Source organism: Chionomys nivalis, chromosome 11 (genome assembly GCF_950005125.1).
Source record: "Chionomys nivalis chromosome 11, mChiNiv1.1, whole genome shotgun sequence".
NCBI classification, from domain to species: domain Eukaryota; kingdom Metazoa; phylum Chordata; class Mammalia; order Rodentia; family Cricetidae; genus Chionomys; species Chionomys nivalis.
This window is the reverse complement of record NC_080096.1, coordinates 47,265,321-47,284,121: the sequence shown is the minus strand read 5'-3', so window position 1 is coordinate 47,284,121 and position 18,801 is coordinate 47,265,321. Positions and strand designations below refer to the sequence as shown.

At 37.5% G+C, this 18,801-nt stretch overlaps 1 protein-coding gene across 4 annotated transcripts in view; it reads left to right on the top strand.

Annotated features, from left to right (window-relative positions):
• The window catches only part of Efcab7 (EF-hand calcium binding domain 7), a 70,257-nt gene that overhangs the window by 38,131 nt on the left and 13,325 nt on the right, over window positions 1–18,801 (top strand). For 3 of the 4 annotated variants that reach the window (XM_057783453.1, XM_057783454.1, XM_057783455.1), the window contains 3 exons: window positions 2,222–2,370; window positions 7,816–8,025; window positions 9,769–9,876. In XM_057783453.1, the coding sequence (XP_057639436.1) occupies window positions 2,222–2,370; window positions 7,816–8,025; window positions 9,769–9,876 (467 nt within the window). Of the gene's footprint in view, window positions 1–2,221; window positions 2,371–7,815; window positions 8,026–9,768; window positions 9,877–15,774; window positions 16,023–18,801 lie in introns of those variants that run through there. The other variant, XM_057783456.1, reaches the window with a different exon arrangement.

Below are 18,801 nucleotides of genomic sequence, written 5' to 3'. Positions count from 1 at the left end.
CCTTAGGACATGTTTTGTGTGCTGTGTTAGCTATTCTTGATTGTCAACTTGACACACCTGGGAGGAGGGAACTGCAGTTGAGAAATGGCTTCTGTTATACTGGTCTATGGACACGTCTATGGAACATCTTCTTGGTTGCTAATTAATGGAGGAGGGCCCAACACACTGTGGGTAGTGCCCCTGCCTCAGGCAGGTGGTCCTCAGTTCTATAAGGAAGCTAGATAAGCGGAAGCAAGAAGAAAGCCAGTAAGCTGCAGATCCTGCCTTGAACTCCTGCCCTAGTTTCCCTTTATGATGGATTGTGACCTGTAACCTGATATAAACCCTTTCTTCCCCAACTTGCTTTTAATCATTGTCTTTATAATGGTGACGGAGAAATAATCTAGGACATATTTTTGTTGCTATTGTTATCTTTTGAGGCATGGTCTTGTGTAACCTGGGGTGGCCTTGAACTCCTAATTTTTCTGCCTCTATCTTCCAAACTTGAGGATTATTGGCATACTTCACCACACTAGCTTGGTTTGTGTGCTTTTAAAATTTTATCTAAAAACTTTGTCACCAAACAAAATCTGCCTAGATTTCCTCTACTATCTTGTAGAATTTTTTTTTTGTTATGTGTTGTACATTTTCATCTGTGGATCGTTTGAAGTTATTCTTTGTGAAAGGTTTAAGGTCTATGCTTAGATGTATTTATTCTTGGATATGACTCTCCAGGTGTTTGATTACATGGTTGGAGAGTTCTTTAGTCATGGTGTTGTTTTTCCCTTTGCATACTTATCAGTAGTATGGATATATTCTGCTGCATTGACCTATTCTCAATTCTCTCACTAACATCACTCTTGATTATCATAGCTTTATGCAAATCTTTGAGTCAGAGGTTAATAGGATAATCCACTTTTTTTTTGGTAGTGTAAGGGTTAAAACCAGGGTACTGTCTGCTAGAGAATTGCTTTACCACTGAGCTTTATACCCATCCCTTTAATAAATTTTAAAAATTAATAAGGATTAAAAATTTTAAGTTTTAAAGGTCATTAAGTTATTGCTGGTTCACATAGTATAGTATTAAAGACACATTTTTCTTTAATACTTTCTTTGTATTGCATATCAAATATTAATTTTTATCTTATTTTACTAAATAGTAGGACATTACTATCATTACTCTCCCTGCTTTAATTTGCATATTTTTTCTTGGAAAAAAACCTGTGAACCTATTTCACTTATAAACATTTTAAAGCATTAGTCAATCAGGTGTGTTTTGTTTTTTTCATAATAGTGCATAGGAAAGAGTTGCTGTCTCATTTCCCTTGAGTGTAATACAGATGGAAGTTGGGAAGTAAATCTTTCTTGTTGTAGGAAGTTGCCAAAATATAATTCATTAATGGTGTTTAGTATCTACAGATTCATTTCAGGATAATCATAATAGGACATGTAGGTAGATAAATAGCTATTAGATACGCACAGATATATATACGCATATATATGTTCAGATAGTGATAGGTTTTACTCACAAATAACGTTAAATGAGCATATTTAGACTTCCCTTTGGGAATGCGGGTTTCCATTTTCTAACAGTTTTTCAGAGACATACCAACAATTTGTTAGAGAAATTATATGTGTACTAGTCTCCTTAAGCCTGACCCCATCAGTTCTCCCTTTCTGAAGCTTGAGTAGTCTGGGAGACATATCATTTTCATTCAGGTTCTGGTGGGTTGAAGGGGCATTTTGAAGCATGTTAACTTGCTTTAACTATCAATATAAACTCTTAATGAGTGGTCAGGTTGGAATTTACCAAGAAAAATTACAGTTTCCTCTAACTTTGGAATATGCTTGCGCTAGTTAGTTACAACTTGCCAATATCCTGGGGGGATCACATCCCAAGATGGTGCCTGTGTGGAACTGTGGAAAATGAGAAAAAGTAGGTTTGAAGGATTCTTATTCCCCATAATAATGCTGACAACTGAATGTTTATGCTTAATAATATAGATGTTTTATTAACTTCATGGACTTTTAAATAATGTATGGAAGAAATGTTTGGGTTTTTGTTTGTTTGTTATTTGTTTTTTTGACACAAGGTTTCTCTGTAACTTTGGAGCCTGTCCAGGAACTCGCTCTGTAGACCAGGCTGGCCTCGAACTCACATAGATCCACCTGTCTCTGCCTTCCAAGTGCTGGGACTAAAAGGGTGTGCCACCATTGTCTGGTGAAATGTTTATTTTTACAGAAAACTTTGACACAAAGAAGAATGAATTAACAAGACAGGGATTTATGGACTTGCATCTGATGGAAGCCAATGATCGAGAAGGAGACCCTCTTGACCTGTGGGTGACTCTACACTCTATGGGATACAATAAGGCTCTGGAGCTGACAGAGGTAAAACACTCAGACATTGACAATGGCTTTGTTTTTCATGGCATTTGACCTTAAACACTCCTGATAGATGGCTTTTAAATCCAGGCACTCAGGCTGTGAATTTCAGTAGTGTAATTGGAATCCTGAGAGCATGGTGTGTTTCTAGGATTTTACTGAAGCTTGTGTTCTTTACTTAAAAAAAAAAAAAAAAAAAAAAATAGTTACTATCAACTATGATTAATCAGAGACAAAAATGTTTAAAGTTGGGCTGGAGAGATGGCTCAGCAGTTAGGAGCATTGCCTGCTCTTCCAAAGGTACTGAGTTCAATTCCTAGCAACCACATGGTGGCTCACAACCATCTGTAATGAGATCTGGTGCCCTCTTCTGGCCTGCAGGAATACACACAGAATATTGTATACATAATAAATCAAAAAATATCTATAAAATAATTTTTAAAAGTTTGAACTTTTTAATGTGCAGAGGGAAATTAGTAACTAAAATGTGTATCTTTTTGTTAGCACATGGTCCAAGAATGGAGTTGTGTGAGAGGAATTGAGTGCTTGTGAGAAGACTCTAAGAATTAAACAAGACAAGAGTCTTGTTACTTTAGTTTCTTCAGAAACAGGGAATTGTTCTTGGAATGTGCTGTCGTGCCCCTCCCAGCAGTTAGGAGTGAGTTTACTTCAGATTATTCATGATAGTTGGCTATTACTTGTTTATATACCTCTATGGAAAAACATGTTTTGGCCATGTTTGGCTTGTTCACATCTTACTCAAGTGATTTTTCTTAACCCTCAGAGTATGAATTGCCTGATGCTCAGAATAGAGTTGACTATTGCATGAGACTTTAGTCCACCTCTTTCTTAGGCTCCGCTGTCCCAGGTTCATGACACCAACTTATTTTAAATTGGAGATGTCACAATAGGTACAAAGTTAAATAATATTCTAAGTCCAGGAGGAAAACTAGGCTTTTTTAAATTCTGTGTCTTGTTTAAAATACAGGATTTAAGAGTTTCAGCTCAAGCCACATATTAAGTAGTAAGATATTTGGTCATAGTTTTAAAGTTTTAATCATTTTCTCATACATCACTGTAACACGAGGTGCCTGGTCCTGCAGCTGTTCAATCCCAAAGAAACACACAGAGGCTTTATATTAATTATGAACTGTTTGGCCTATTGGCTCAGGCTTATTATTAACTAGCTCTTACAATTTAAATTAACCCATAATTCTTGTCTATGTTTAGCCATGTGACTTGGTACGTTTCCTCAGTGTAGCATTTTCATCTTGCTTCCTCTGTGTCTGGGTGGCAACTGCAGACTGAGCCTTTCCTCTCCCCAGAATTCTCCTAGTCTGGTTGCCAGGCCTATACTTCCGGGCATCTTTCTCCTTTGGCAGCTACATGGTGTCTACCTGACTCTACCTACCTTCTCTCTCTCTCTCTCTCTCTCTCTCTCTCTCTCTCTCTCTCTCTCTCGTGTATATATATATGAGATGTATGTATATGCCGTCTTTCTGCCTGGCTTTACTTTGCTAAACCACTGGCCAAAAGAGCTTTATTTATCAGCCAATAAAAGCAACACATATACAGAAGGGCATCCCACATCACATCAGTCAACTTATTTTTAGGTTATTTTATGTGTATGAGTGTTTTGATTGCATGTATGTTTGGGTACTACATGCATGCCTTGTGTCCACAGAAGTCAGAAGAAGGTGTCAGATCCCTTGGCACTAAAGTTACAACTGATTGTGAGCTACTATGTGGCTGCTGGGAAATGAATCCAGGTCCTCTAGAAGAGCAACTAGTGTTCTTAACTGCAGAGCCACTTTGCCAGCCCCACTTCAGTCAACTTACAAAGGCAGTACTGCTAATGACAGATTTAAAATTAAGTTCTTTGAAACTTGGACTAAATTTCTAGTCGTGGTATCATTTAGTATTCCTTAGAAGTGTGCTTTCAGAGTTTTCTAAAATTTTTTTGCCATTTTTAGTAATTGAATGTGAAGAGTTACTGTAATTTTTAAATACCCCTCTTTAATCTAATTTTGCAAATTTTTTTTTTACATTTTACCCATGGTTGTGAAAGCTACTTTCAGTCTATAAACAGTACTGGTTCTGCTGTACATTTTTCTTAGTAGAAATTATTTAAAAGCAATAAAGCAACTTGAAAACATTTAAAACCATTTATTAATATTACTTGTCTTTGAAACCAGAGATAAGAATTATGAGGTAAATTTTTATTTGATTTAAATTTTATTAATACTATTGAATAGATAATATATCTCCATTATTTGAAATTTCAGTAGAAAGGGGACTTAGGATGGCATTCAGTTGATAAGAGTGCCTTCCTAGAATATACAAAGCCTGGAGTACAATTTCTAGCACCACATAAACTGGGCATGGTAATGTATGTCAGTTCAAAGTCATCTTCCACTACATAGCAAGTTTGAGGCTAACCTGAGCTACATGAGCAAGCAAAACAAAACAAAAATAATAAAATTTAATAGGAAAAATACATACAGCAGAAAGTGCCAAAGGATGGTGGCCTAGTTTGCTTTCTATTGCTGGGACAAAAACCATGATCAAAAACAACTTGGGGAGGAGAGGGTTTAGTTCAGTTTATAGCTTCTAGATCATAAAGGGAGTCAGGGCAGGCACTGAAGCAGAGGCTATTGAGGAACACTGCTTACTGACTTGCTCCCCATGGCTTGCTCAGCCTGTTTCCTTATATAACCCCGGACCACTCACACTTGACTGGACCACCCCACATCAATCATTAATCTGGAAAATGCCCCATAGCCTTGCCCACAGGCCAGTGTAAAGGACGCATTTTCTCATTTGACTTTTACTCTTCTGAGATAAACCTAGAGCTTGTGTTAAGTTAATAAAAACCTTACCAGCACAGATGTGATATATATTACTATATAACTATATATATTACTATAACTAAAATAAGAATAATAAATTGTGGTGTGTTACAAGAGAGATCAATGCTGGACAGGTACAGTTGGCCCACATAGATCATCATGCTAATTTGTATTTATTTTATGTTTGGGGGCATGATAGCAAGGAGTTATCTAAATATTAAGCCATAAATAATTGACAGTCTTTGGAGAAATATGTATGTGAGAAATTCTTAATTGTGTTGGTTGGTTGGCACTCAGTAGTATTCCTGCTTGTATGAATAATGTTTCTCACTTTCTGACCTTGAAAGATGATCAGGTGACGCTGGTTGCTCTACAAATTGAGTTGTGATGGAGATGCCTTGCTTTCTCTCTCTCTCTCCCTTTCTAAATGGTGGGGTTGAACACAGGATCTCATGTGTGTTAGACAAATGCTCTACCACTTGAGATGAATCCTCAGCCCATTTTCTTTTTCAAGTGAATTGAGAAAGTTTAAGATCAGTAATGACACATGCCATTAACCATCTGATAACAATGGTTGTAGTGGTATATTATTTGTATTTCAATAAATAAATCTTGGCTGAAGACCAGAGGCAAAGCTAAGACCACTAGAGGTCAGGCAATGACCCCAGGATTTGGGAGACAGAGTCAGATGGGTCTCTGTGAGTTCAGTCCCCCCCGTGATACACACGATCAATGAAGAAATAAATCCAGGTAGTGATGGCTCACACCTTTAATCCCAGTATTAGGGAGTCACATGCCCTTAATCCCAGCACTAGAGAGAATATAACAGGAGAGAGGCTGAGTCTGCGTAGTCGGTGGCCGCCCAGCCTTGGTAGAGGTGAGACTTCTTCAGTGGCTTGGCTGCTTTACTTTTCTAGTTTTTGGGTTGAACCCCCAATATTTGTCTCTGGGTCTTTATTATTTGTGCTACAAATATTCAGTTTTTCCTACAGTTTATGAGAACTTTAAAAATTGTTTTAAATTTGACTTACATTCATCTGAAGTTTTACCCAACTAATGGAGACACTTTAAAGAAGTTTTTATCTGTGGGGATTTGATTTCAGTTCATGTATTGATTATGATTTTATCTGAAAATACTATTAAATCATTAAATATTTATTAAATTAAATACTATAAAATGCTATTGGAAAAGTTACCACAGAGAATCATTTTTAAAACTCTGGGCGAGATGTCTTAAAGGCCTCCAAGACTGCATGGCATGGCTGTGTATGTCTGAAGTCTTAGCACCTAGGAAGCTGATGCAGGAGGCGTTGAGGTTGGGGTCAGCCTGGGCTGCATAGCAAACCGAAAACATCCTGAATTACATAGAAGACCTTGTCTCAAAAAACAAAAGACAAAAGGAAAAACATCAGCCACACTAGCAACTTCCAAAAACCAAGATACTTATAAGAAGTCACGCAAAGACCCTCTGCAACCGTTTCTCCCACGTTTTCCAGGTGTGGCCAAGAAAACAAGTCCCAACAGTACTCTGACCTTACATCATGCAGCCTTCTTAGTGTCTTTTAATTGATACAAATTCATTTGCATGAAATGTTAATCTAGGTTCAACAAGAAATGTGAGCTTTGGTGCAGACTTTGCCTAGGTTTGTCAAAAGACAATACAAAGCTTGTTTAATTCACTTGTTTGGATTAAAGATTCTAAATTGGTTTGCTGTGCCTTCGGGTCTTAGACTGTGTTAGTTACTATGTCAGCCAACATGAAAGAACATTTTTTTTTATTTATTTATTTATTATGTATACAATATTCTGTCTGTGCGTATGTCTGCAGGCCAGAAGAGGGCACCAGACCTCTTTACAGATGGTTGTGAGCCACCATGTGGTTGCTGGGAATTGAACTCAGGACCTTTGGAAGAGCAGGCAATGCTCTTAACCACTGAGCCATTTCTCCAGCCCTGAAAGAACATTTTTAAAAAGTTTTTATTTGTATTTGTGTGTGTCGGTGTGCAAGGATGTTCATGTACATGCAGGGCCCACAGAGGCCAAAAGGATTAGATTTCTTAAATCTGGAGTTAGAAGTGGTTGTGAACTACCCAACATGGTTGCTTGGAGTCAGACTCTCGTCTTCTGGAAGAACAAGTGCTCTTAACCACAGAGCTGTTCCTCCAGGCCCAAGCAAGCTAGTTTTTGATTAATAGTGGAGTGGTATAACTTCTAAAACTGGGATCACTGTCTTCACAAGATTTTTGTTCAAAAGAGAGTCGACTTTCTTTGTCTGCAGATTCAGTTACTTGTAATCGATTGCAGTCTCTCGATAGTAGTCTCATATATTAAATGGGAGAGTCCAGAAATTAAATATAAGCTGTACATTCTAGCTTAGGTTCTGTTCTGAGTAGAATGATGAAATCTCTCAAGTTCCTGACAGGACTGTCCTTTTGTGTAGCTTCTCTCTCAGTGTCAGGCTTGGTGGCAAGCACCTCTACCCACCGAGCCATCTTGCTAGCCAAATGAATCTTAAATGATATGAGAAACATTTATAGTAAGTTTATTTATTTAAAATTCTACCAGAAGGCTAAGCCAAAGTTTTGTTTGCTTCCCCCTCCAGGCATACCCATTTGTCATCAATATCTATGCAGAAAGATGCAAGCCAAGAATTAAAGCGATCCATATGGAGGCATGCGGTGGACAACTTGAGAAGGCCATTTGCAAGTCTGTCCTTGATAGAAGTGATGCTAAAGTCATGGATGGCTATGAAAATATAATTGTACATACTTGCAATTATGACACCTGGATAACATCTATCATTGAAAATAAGGTATTGATTATGAGTTAGTTTTCCTTATTTTGGTATAAAGTTTTCTAATAATATTATATTCTTTTTTACATTGCAACCAAACACCCTACTTTGCTTATAATATTTATAATAGACAGTTATTCATTTTAGGATTTATGAATCAAACTTGGCATGGCACTTTTTATATTACTTATAATGACTCAAGACCATTGTTTTTATTTTAAAATATGAACTTTAAAATTTGGAGATCAGTGAAGAGTCAGTATAATCTGCATACAAAATAGAGATATAATTTTTGTTTATATAAAATATTTTCAAAATACTTGTTTAGTTTGTTATATAACAGGATCACCAGAAAGTATGAAACATGTTCTCTACTGATTTTTTTTTTTTTTTTTTTTTTTTTTTTACTCTTTGAGGGCCTGCCACCTAGCTCCCAAATAAATACATGGAGACTTACTCTTACTTATGAATACCTGGCCTTAGCTTGGCTTGTTTCTAGTCAACTTTTCTAATTTAAATCATCCCATTTCTCTTTAACTACGTTTTGCCTCTGGGCTTTTTACCTTTCTTTATTCTGTATGTATTTCTTTCCTTCTTACTCCATGGCTGGCTGTATGGCTAGGTGACTGGCCCCTGGAATCCATCTCTCCTTCTTTTCTCACTCCTCCTCCTTTTTTCTAAAGCCTAGATTTCTCCTCCTATTTATTCTCTCTGCTTGGCTGCACCATCTATTTCTCTTTCCTGCCTAGCTATTGACTGCTCAACTCTTTATTAGACCAATCAGGTGCTTTAGGCAGACAAAATATTGCAACTTTATAGAGTTAAACAGATGCTACATAAAGAATGCAACACATTGTTGTCGCAGTCCCCCTCGGCCAACAAGAAGGACGCACAACACCGGAGCTCTTCTTGCTAAGCAGTTTATTCAGGACTTTATTCACAGCAATCTTCTCTTTCCTTTTCTCTATCTACCTCTCTCTCTTTTCCTCTCTCCCTGAGCAAACCTCTCCCAGCCCTTAAGTAGGCATGGGCTACCAATCCCGGATTGCCAGGTGGGCACTGCTCATAGGTCCACGCATATGCAAGCAGCTGACGACCATTGCGCGATAATAGCATAAGTCAGGTCTTAGCCATTATCGCCATCAGTGTGGCTTCACGCAGCTCGCTACACATTGTTGCATCATTAAACAAATATCACACAGTATAAATGAATGTAACACATCTTAAACTAATATTCCACAACACCCTGCTTTCAAGTGTATGAGTTACTTAGGAAGACAATTATCATGTGTTATCTTGAACAGTCTTTCTAGGACCTAAAACAGTGCCTGGCATGCAGTTAATATTAAATAAACACATGCTTATTGAGTTAGTGAATAAAAGAACAACCCAATTAAATGGATGTTTCAGGCATATTAGTTGGAAGGTAGGATCTGAGTGAATGAATGATAGAAAATAGAGATGAAAGAAAATGAAGACATTATTGCTATAATAAACCAAGGATGAGCTAACTTGCTGTTACAGTCCACAGTGGTCTGGGAATGAAGATTAAAGGGAAAAATCCAAAACTCAGTTGAAAGAAAAGATTATGTCATCAGTTAGAAAGGAATGAATGAAGAAACCCAGAGTACTGAGCATAAAACAGCAGCTGGTTTGTGTTAATTTGTAGTGGACTAGATTCTATAAACAGATTTTTAGGTCTTATTCTGAGGTTTATATCTTTATTATTTTTCAAAACTAAAGACTTATAATTTTCTACAGTCAGATGACAAAGTGATTATTCACATCAACAATGAACTGAGTAAAAACTGTGTCAACAACAGAGGACTCAGCGTCTTTGCAGTAGAAGTGGCTCCAAGATCTACAATGGTAAGTGTTCTCTAAAACCTTTTGTCGTCTCTCTTCGGAAAGAGATATTTGCCATTAATGCTATGAATAAGCATGTGGCATGAAATGAAGTTGTAAGTTATTTAAGCATGACATTCTTAGTACTAAATACAGGAGAGGTAGTGAGATTTTTGTGTTGGTTTTAGATTATTTTCTCATGTAATCCAGGCTGACCTTGAATTCACTGTGTAGCCATGACTGAGCTTTCAACTCTGGTCTGCAATCCCCCATCTCCCACGTGCTGGGATTGCAAACCACCATGTCTGGTGGGCGCTATGAAGAGTAATATTCATTTAACTTTTCTGTTCTAGTTTCTTTTAAAAATTGTTTTACATTGTGTGCACTTGTGTGCAATGTACATGCATACAAGTACATTCATGCCACAAAATGCATGTCAAAGTCAGAGGACACCAATAAGAGTTGATTATCTCCTTCCACCTTGTATGTTCCCTAGATCCAGCTGAGGGTGAGGCACTTTTTTATCTGAGCCATCTTAACAGCTCTATTCCTGTTTAAGGGTAAAATTAAAACATTAGTTAGGTCCTTCAAAAGATTAATATACAGATAAAAATTAAATAATAAATGTAAAAGCACTTTGGAATATCATATGGAGAGAAATGCCAAATAATATGACTAATAATAGTTATTTTAATAACCCCAAATTAAGATTGTCCAAGATTACCTGAGAGAAGAAACATCTCAAAGTTTTAGATAAGTAACTAAGTCAAGAGCCAGAACAACCTCTATAATTTTGTTTTTAGCAGACTCTGGTTTTCTGATGAGGTCACAAATTGAAAGGCAAGAATGATTAGCAGACTCCCAGGGTCTGGTAAAGAAACAGAGAAAAGCTTACTAGTGTATTTTTTTACCCCCCCCCCACCTTTCCCCTGTGTTTTCTGTGAAATTCCATAACCTTCTTGAGTAATTTAAAGGTAAAGGGTAAAGACAACTTATTCTTTGAGTTTCTCCAATGAAGACTTAAGAAATGGACTGCAGAGGGTATTTGCTGTGCATCCTCAGAACCCTTGTAAAAGCCAGGCATGAAGGTGCACAGTATGCAACACCAGTTCCAGGGAGAGAAATAGGCCAGATCACAGGCCAGACTGTAGTGTGACGTTTTACTCTTTTGACTTTTTGGAGGACCCACAACCCAGCTTCCAGATAAATCACATACAGAGCTTATTCTTAGTTATGAATGTCTGGCCTTAGCTTGGCTTGTTTCTTGCCAGCTTTTCTCAACTTAAATTCTCCCAACTTCCTTTTCCCTCTGGGCTTTTATCTTTTATCTTTCCATGGCGGGCTGGGTAGCTGGGTAGCCCCTATTGTCCTCCTCTCCTTGTTCTCTCATTGTTCCTCCTTTCCTAGTCTTTCTTTCTATTTATACTCTATCTGCCAGCCCCACCTATCCTTGCTTCTGCCTCACTATTGGTCATTCAGCTCTTTATTAAACCATCAGGTGTCTTAGACAGGCAAAGAATCACAGCTTCACAGAATTAAACAAATGCAGCATAAACAAAAGTAGCCCACCTTAGAATAATTTCCCCAACATTTCCCACTTTTCCTTTCTAAACAAAAATGAATAATTGTAACTTTGACATAGTAAGACTGTTTACAGTAAGAACAATTATCAAGTAAAGATTACATTCACAATGTACTGAATTCCAATTCATTTGTATCTGGTAAATTTAAAGAAAATACTCCATAATCTATCTAAGTAAATCTCAAATTTTATAACTAAATTACTTTCTATCATATCTAAGGAAAACAACAATTTTAACTATCTAGTCTTCAATTTCATCAAAGACCCAAGAAGGATATAATATTTGACTAAACAAAAGGTGCATTGCAAACAACTTCCAAAACTCTAGAAATGACAGAGACATCTGACTGCCTGGACAGTCACCCAAAGTACTTCTGCATTGTTGGGGCATCCATCTTCAGCCTACAGACCTAGAGTATCTTGTAGATTTTTCAATAAAGCAGGAAATTTGCAGACTGTCCTGCCTATGTTAGCAGTTTGTCAGACACTTTCCTCTGTGTCCTGCAAAATATCTGGTAGACTCTTCTGTGAAGCAGGAATTTTGAAGGGCTGTCCTACCTTGTTTTGGCAAAATTCATTAGTCACTTTTCTGTGTGTCCTGTAGAATATCTGGCACACTCTGCTGTGAAGCAGGAATTTTGAAGGGCTGCCTTGTCTTTTTCCTGTGTGGCCTGCATGTTCAGTCTGCACAGCACATTATCAGCAGTCAAAGGCAAGAGCAGTTTCTTTGCCCAGTGACTAACCTTGCCAAAATCAAAGCAAATAAGGAGTTATCTCCAGTGTCCATTATCTCTGAAGTAAATTGGTGCTGCCAAGAGCAGATTTGTCTCATTGTCATGAAAATCTTTTAAATTAACAAAACATTTTAATTGCCATATTCTATAGGTCTTTGAAGTATATGAAGACCATGTATCTAAAATATATCTATTTAACCTAGAAAACATACCTAACATATATACAAATTTGTTATATGGTTAACTACTCATCTAATAAATATTTGATTGTCCTATATAGTTTATAATAATAGCTTTCAAAAACTAGAACTTTACCTTACTTTTTTAAATGAACTGCATAGGTACAATACCTTAAACAAGAGGAGAAACACATATGCAATATGTGGTAACAAAAGCAACCTTAAATTTGTATCAATCTACAAAAACCCTTTAGACAAGAGTAGAAACCTTAAATTTGTATCAATATACAAAAGTCCTTTAAACAAGAGTAAAACCATATATACAATGTAGCAGTTGACTTTGAATTTGTATCCATATACCAAAATCCATGCCAATGCAAAATATCTAAGATTAATAGTTGTCTTTTTATTCTATATTCCCCTAAATATAACAAACATCCATGACCCACAAAATAACCAAAGACCCCCTTTTCTTTTGAGAATGTGGACATTTTGTTCTTTAGACTGCTTTCTGCTGAGTGTGAGAGAAGTATTTTTAGGATCGCAGAGAGAAAATTTGAGACAATGGCCAAATCCTGGGAAGATCAGTTATAACCTTTGTTGATAGATATCACCTGTCAAATTTCAGGAGGTCTTTCCTGATCAAACCAGATCCAGGTCAACCTGGAACGAATTCACAGCCTCTTGTTTCCCATGGAAACAAAAGCAAAACCTCTTCTCCAAAGCATTCTTGATTTCCATCTGACAAATACATTTTTTACCTTAAAAGTTAAGGCATTCTTAAAGTATCTAGACTGGTTCATTTCCACAGGCCCTCTTTCATTTCCAGGTCTCTTAGCTGCTGTCCTTTGCTTTTCAGAAATCAAAAAATTCAAAATCAACATAATAACATAGGATCCAGACTCTCTGTGTATTTCCCATCTTTTCTGTTTTGTTTTGACACAGAGTTTCTCTGTTACATCCCTAATTATTCTGTAACTAGGTCTTGTAGATGAGGCTGGCCTCAAACTCACAAGAGATCTGCCAGCCTCTGCCTCCTGAGTGCTGGGATTAAAGGCATGTGCCACCACCATCCTGCCTTGTATTTCCCATCTTTATATGTGGCTTTTTATGTTACTTATACTGTCTCTTTAAAGACTTTTTTTTTTTTTTTTTTTTTTTTTTTTTTTTTGGTTTTTTGAGACAGGGTTTCTCTGTGATTTTTTTGGAGCCTGTCCTGGAACTAGCTCTTGTAGACCAGGCTGGTCTCGAACTCACAGAGATCCACCTGCCTCTGCCTCCCAAGTGCTGGGATTAAAGGCATGCGCCACCACTGCCCGGCTAAAGACTTTATTTTTTAAAACTGTTTCTTTCAATAACTGCCTATACCCATTTTCTTTCTTTCTTAAGCTACACACATTGTAAAACACAATGTTTTTGTTTGTTGAAAGCTATTATTATAAACCTGTTTAGAGGCTTTTTCCATCTGGATCTCTTATATTGCATGTCTTTTAGCCTTTTTGACTGCACAAGCAAACTTCAGACTGTTAAGTTCACCTGGCTCCTCTACGTGCTCTTGCAGCTAGCTGGTTCTGCCCACTCTTGGTCATGAAAGCCAAGCCCAAAGCTTGCCCTCTGGTCAGAGCTTTGTGACTGAGAACGACATTAAACCTTGATAACTGTGGAATCTGGTACCTGTGTTGTGTAACAAGCGGTTTTTACTTTGCTTGTCACAGTTTCTAATTTCTATTTAGTGCTACCAGTTGAACATCAGCACCTCTTAAAGTAGTCATGTCCTTTTTTTTTTTTTTTTTCAGCTTTCTCAGACTCTAGATGGATATCTGAGCCCCATGTTGGGCACCAAAATGTACTGTGATGTTTTTCTCTTTTGGCTCCTAAATACATCACATACATAGGCTTGACTTAGTTATGAATGCCCGACCTTAGCTTGGCTTGTTTCTTGCCAGCTTTTCTTAACTTAAATTATCCCAACTACCTTTTCCCTTTGGGTTTTTATCTTTTCTTTTTTCTGTATAACTTACTTTCCTTCTTATTCCACGGCTGGCTGGGTGGCTGGATAGCTGGCCCTTATGTCCTCTTCTTATTCTCTCGTTGCTCCTCATTTCCTCGTCTCTCCTTCTATTTATATTCTCTGTCTGCCAGCCCCACCTTCCTCGCTCCTGCCTCATTATTGACCATTCAGCTCTTTATGAGGATCATCAGGTGTTTTAGAAAGGCAAAGAATCACAGCTTCACAGAGTTAAACAAATGCATCATGAACAAAGTAACATGCCTTAAAATAATTTTCCCCAATACCACACACTCTTGATTCTCAACCTGTGGGTCATGACCCCTTTGGGGGTGCCAAACAACCCTTTCACAGGGGGCACATATCAAATATCCTGTATATCAGATATTTACATTACAGTTCATAACTGGAAAACTACAGTTATGAAGTTATAATTTTATGGTTGAGGGTCGCCACAACATGAGGGACTGTGTGAAAGGATCACAGCATTAGGAAGGATGAGAAACACTGGCTAGCTTGATTAGCAGGGGCCAAGTTCCTATAAGAGATCTTGTCTCAGAACCTAAGATAGATAGAGTTGGAGGAATGACAGTTGAACTTGACCTCTGGCCTCTACATGTGTACATGCACACATGTGTACTCACATGAACACGTGTACATATGCACATACAACTGTGCATGAACCCACAATTATAAACAATGTTCTAGGCTTGGTGGAGAAAGTCTACTTACCTCCCACTGCCCTTTTTCACACAGTAGTAATGAAGCAGGATTGAGTCTGGATTCTCCTGTTAGTCCACAGATCACAAACCTCCCATCCATGCTAGGGAAAACTAACAATTTTATATGTACACATATTCTTCCCCTCCTTTTTCCCTTTTGATATTTAGAGACTGGGTCTCATTGTGTAACCCAGGCAAGGCTCAAACTTGGAATCCTCAAGCATTAGCCTTCTGAGGTTATACCAATAGGTAGTGTACTATCATCTTAAAAAAAAACTGTAGTAATCACCCTTTTATTAATTATATACTTCATGTTGCCAAGGCTAGTCCAGATCTTGTAGGCTTAAATGATCTCCTGCTTAAGTCTCCCAAGTACATTGCATTCATGCCTGTTCGTAACACTTGGTACATGCCACTGCCTCTGGTTTCACAGTGATTTCTTTCTTCTTTTTTGAGAGAATCTCACTGTGGAGCCCTCGCTGGCCTTGAATTTGCTGTATAGACCAGATTACCCTTGACAGAGATCTGCCTGACTCTCTTTGCCTCTAGAATGTTTGGATCAAAGGCATGGTCCACCATATCTAGTTTTACAGCTACTTTTTAAAAATCATACTAAGCCTAGAAATGTCCTATTTAAAATTAGCAAATAACAATAATTTATCAAATAAAAATAAAAGCTTTCTATTTTTATATGCAGGTTTGTCAACATGTAATGCCCTTGAATGAACGACAAGAATGGATATATTATTGTGTGTTTTCCCTTATGTCTTAAATAATTCCACTTGGAACTATCAAACTAAGAAGTATTTTAGATCAAATCTGTTATTTATTAACTAAATGCTGTTCCATGACACTGGTATACTTAATATGTTTCATTTCTATGCATTTATATTTTATGTCCATGTTATATATTTTATTATTAAAATTCAAATAGTGTTTTAAAAATGTGTGGCCGTCTTGTTAATTTAGTGGAAAATATAAATACTTTTTTGTTTTTTAATAAAGGAAAATAAAATTATAGATAGGATTTTTAAAAGTAATATTTAGTGACTTCCAGACTATACACCTCTGGTTTGTTTTACGTGTAAAAATGCTAAAAGACAATGTAAATACAAAAATACTAAAGAGCTAAAGTGGAGTGGAAGAAAACTGTTTCTGCATTAGGAAGCCAAAACCTGTTGACAATTGTACAATATTTTGTGCCAGCAACAAATTTCTCACCAGTGTGTCAGTTGCTTTCTTTGCACAGGGTACTTGGAAACAGTTGGCGTTAACCCTGTGTAGCAGCTAAGGAGATAGTGTGTGGCCTAAAAAATGTCATCGAGCAATTAAATACTATTTGTCAGTACCAGTAGCAGAGAACTTGGCCAATGTCAGCTTTTGGATTATGAATACCATCTGGCAAAAGCTTTTTTTTGCCTGCACTATGCATGCACATAGTTTAAATGTGATTTGGAGTATGGACCGTTGATTTAGATCTGTAAAATAGGTTGTCATTACCTCGCTGTTTGAACTCTTCAGACAGATGTCTCATTAAAGGTAGTGAAATATAAAATTATTTTGTTTATTGTCAAATGCTTTATAAGTTCAACAACTGTGGCCATATATCTCATTTCATCTAATACTGAGTTTCAGAAAATTTTATGTGGTGCTAAAAACATATAACAAAGTTTTTCTATTTTCCCAAAGTAGTTTATGGGTTTTATAATCAGATGATGGGAACATGGAGACTCAAGAAAAAAAATGTACAGAGCCTTGAAGCAGCACTAAGCAGCGTGGTCATGACTTGGCTCCACAAATCCTCTCACCTCTCTCGAAGCCTTGGCAGCTGGGGCAGGGGCTCCCTATCCTAGCAGTCCCATATCAGTGAAAGGCAAATTATTGTACATTAAGCTTCCTTTTACCTTCTCACTTGAGCATTCTCCAGTTCTGATATTTTAACCAATGTGTTAGGTTTCAGATATTACCATAAGAACTTCTTAAATTACTGTGTTTAATCACTGCACTGATTTTTATTGGATATTGATGTGGGCAGGTTTTTTTTTTAATCTAGTGGCTTCTTCGTTCTATTTTTGTGTAGGTTAAATATGCAGCAGAAACATAATCATCTTGGGTATAAACCAGGAAAATAGAACTGTATTTCTGATTTTGACCACTAGGGGGCGAGTGAGCATTGGGGGGATTTTCAGCACTGTTAGGCTGCTCTTAGTGACTAACAAGGCTGCTATGATGGACTTTATAACTGTCTGCAAACCCATGCATATATGCTCTTTCTCGATGGAAAATGTATAAGAACTGTTCATGCTTTATAAAATGAATACCACGTCTCCTCCTCTTAAAAAGTACTGACTTTCAGTTCTTTATGACTATAATTATTAGGGTGTGTATACATGGCTCCCGCTAGCTTTATATAGCGTAAAATTTCTATTCAACCTGCTTAACTTGTAAGGGAAAGAAGGAACTGCATCATGACTTGAGGAAAATAAATGATGGAGCTCATTTAAAGGAAATAGGTAAGATTCATGTGGAGAGAGAATCTGAGGACCAGGAAGTCTACTGGAACAACTTTGGGCTGCTTTGACACATCTGTTTGCTAACTATCACTGTTCCATCTAAAGAAATTAAGACCAGATAACCTTAATTCTTACAAGCTGCCTTTATTTGTAGCCAAAGTCACTGTGTACTTAAAAAATGGGTACTCTGGGACAGGCTGCAGCTTAGTCAGTGCTTGCTCTGTGTGCATGGCCAGGCTTTGGTCTCCAGAACCAGAAGACAGGGAAGGGAGGGTGATCTTCTGAAGACCCATAGTGGGAGTTAGAAATGGGGAGTTGGCTTCAGAATGGATGGTGGAAAGAGATATCAGCAATGTACCTTTTGTCTGGACATGAATTCTATTGATACTGAATTTTCCATTTCCATCCCATTTCCAGGAAAATTACATAGATTTATCAAAGGTAAATATAGAAGAATTTCTTAACCAGACTTTAAATTTTAACTTTCGGGTTTTCTTCATTTAGGTTAAATGGTTGGGATGTAGGCAAGTCTGTGGGGCATTTTCTTAATTAATGATTGATTCAAGAGGGTCCAGATCACTTGGGAATGATGGTCCTGGGTAGATCAAAAAGAAGGCTGAGCAAGCCAGGGATGGAAAGTCATCAAGTAAGCTGTTGACTGAGGTTTTTGTCCTGCCCGGTTCCCGCAGTTGTTAAGTCCCAAAGAAATCACACAGAGGTCTACATTAGTTATAAACTGATTGGCCTAGTATCTCAGGCTTCTTATTAACTCTTATAACTTATATTAGCCCATAATTGTCTGTGTTAGCCATGTGGCTTGGTACCTTATTTGGCAAGGGAGTCACATCTTGCTTCCTCTGTGTATGGATGACGACTGCAGAATGCGTCCTCTTCACAGAATTCTCCTGTTCTCTGCCCCGCCTCTACTTCCTGCCTGGTCACCCCACCAATACTTCCTGCCTGGCTACTGGCCAATCAGCATTTTATTAAAAGTAACACAAGTGACAGGATAAAAGGCCACTGTCCCGCAGCAGTAAGCAGCATTCCTCCGTGATCCCTGTTCTAGTTCCTGTTTCCAGGTTCCTACCTTGACTTCTTGCCTTCACTTGCTCTTAGTGATGGACTGTTACCTGGAAATGTAAGATGAAATAAACCCGTTCTTACCCAAGAGCTTTTGATCATGGTGTTTTAGCATAGTAATAGAAGCCCTA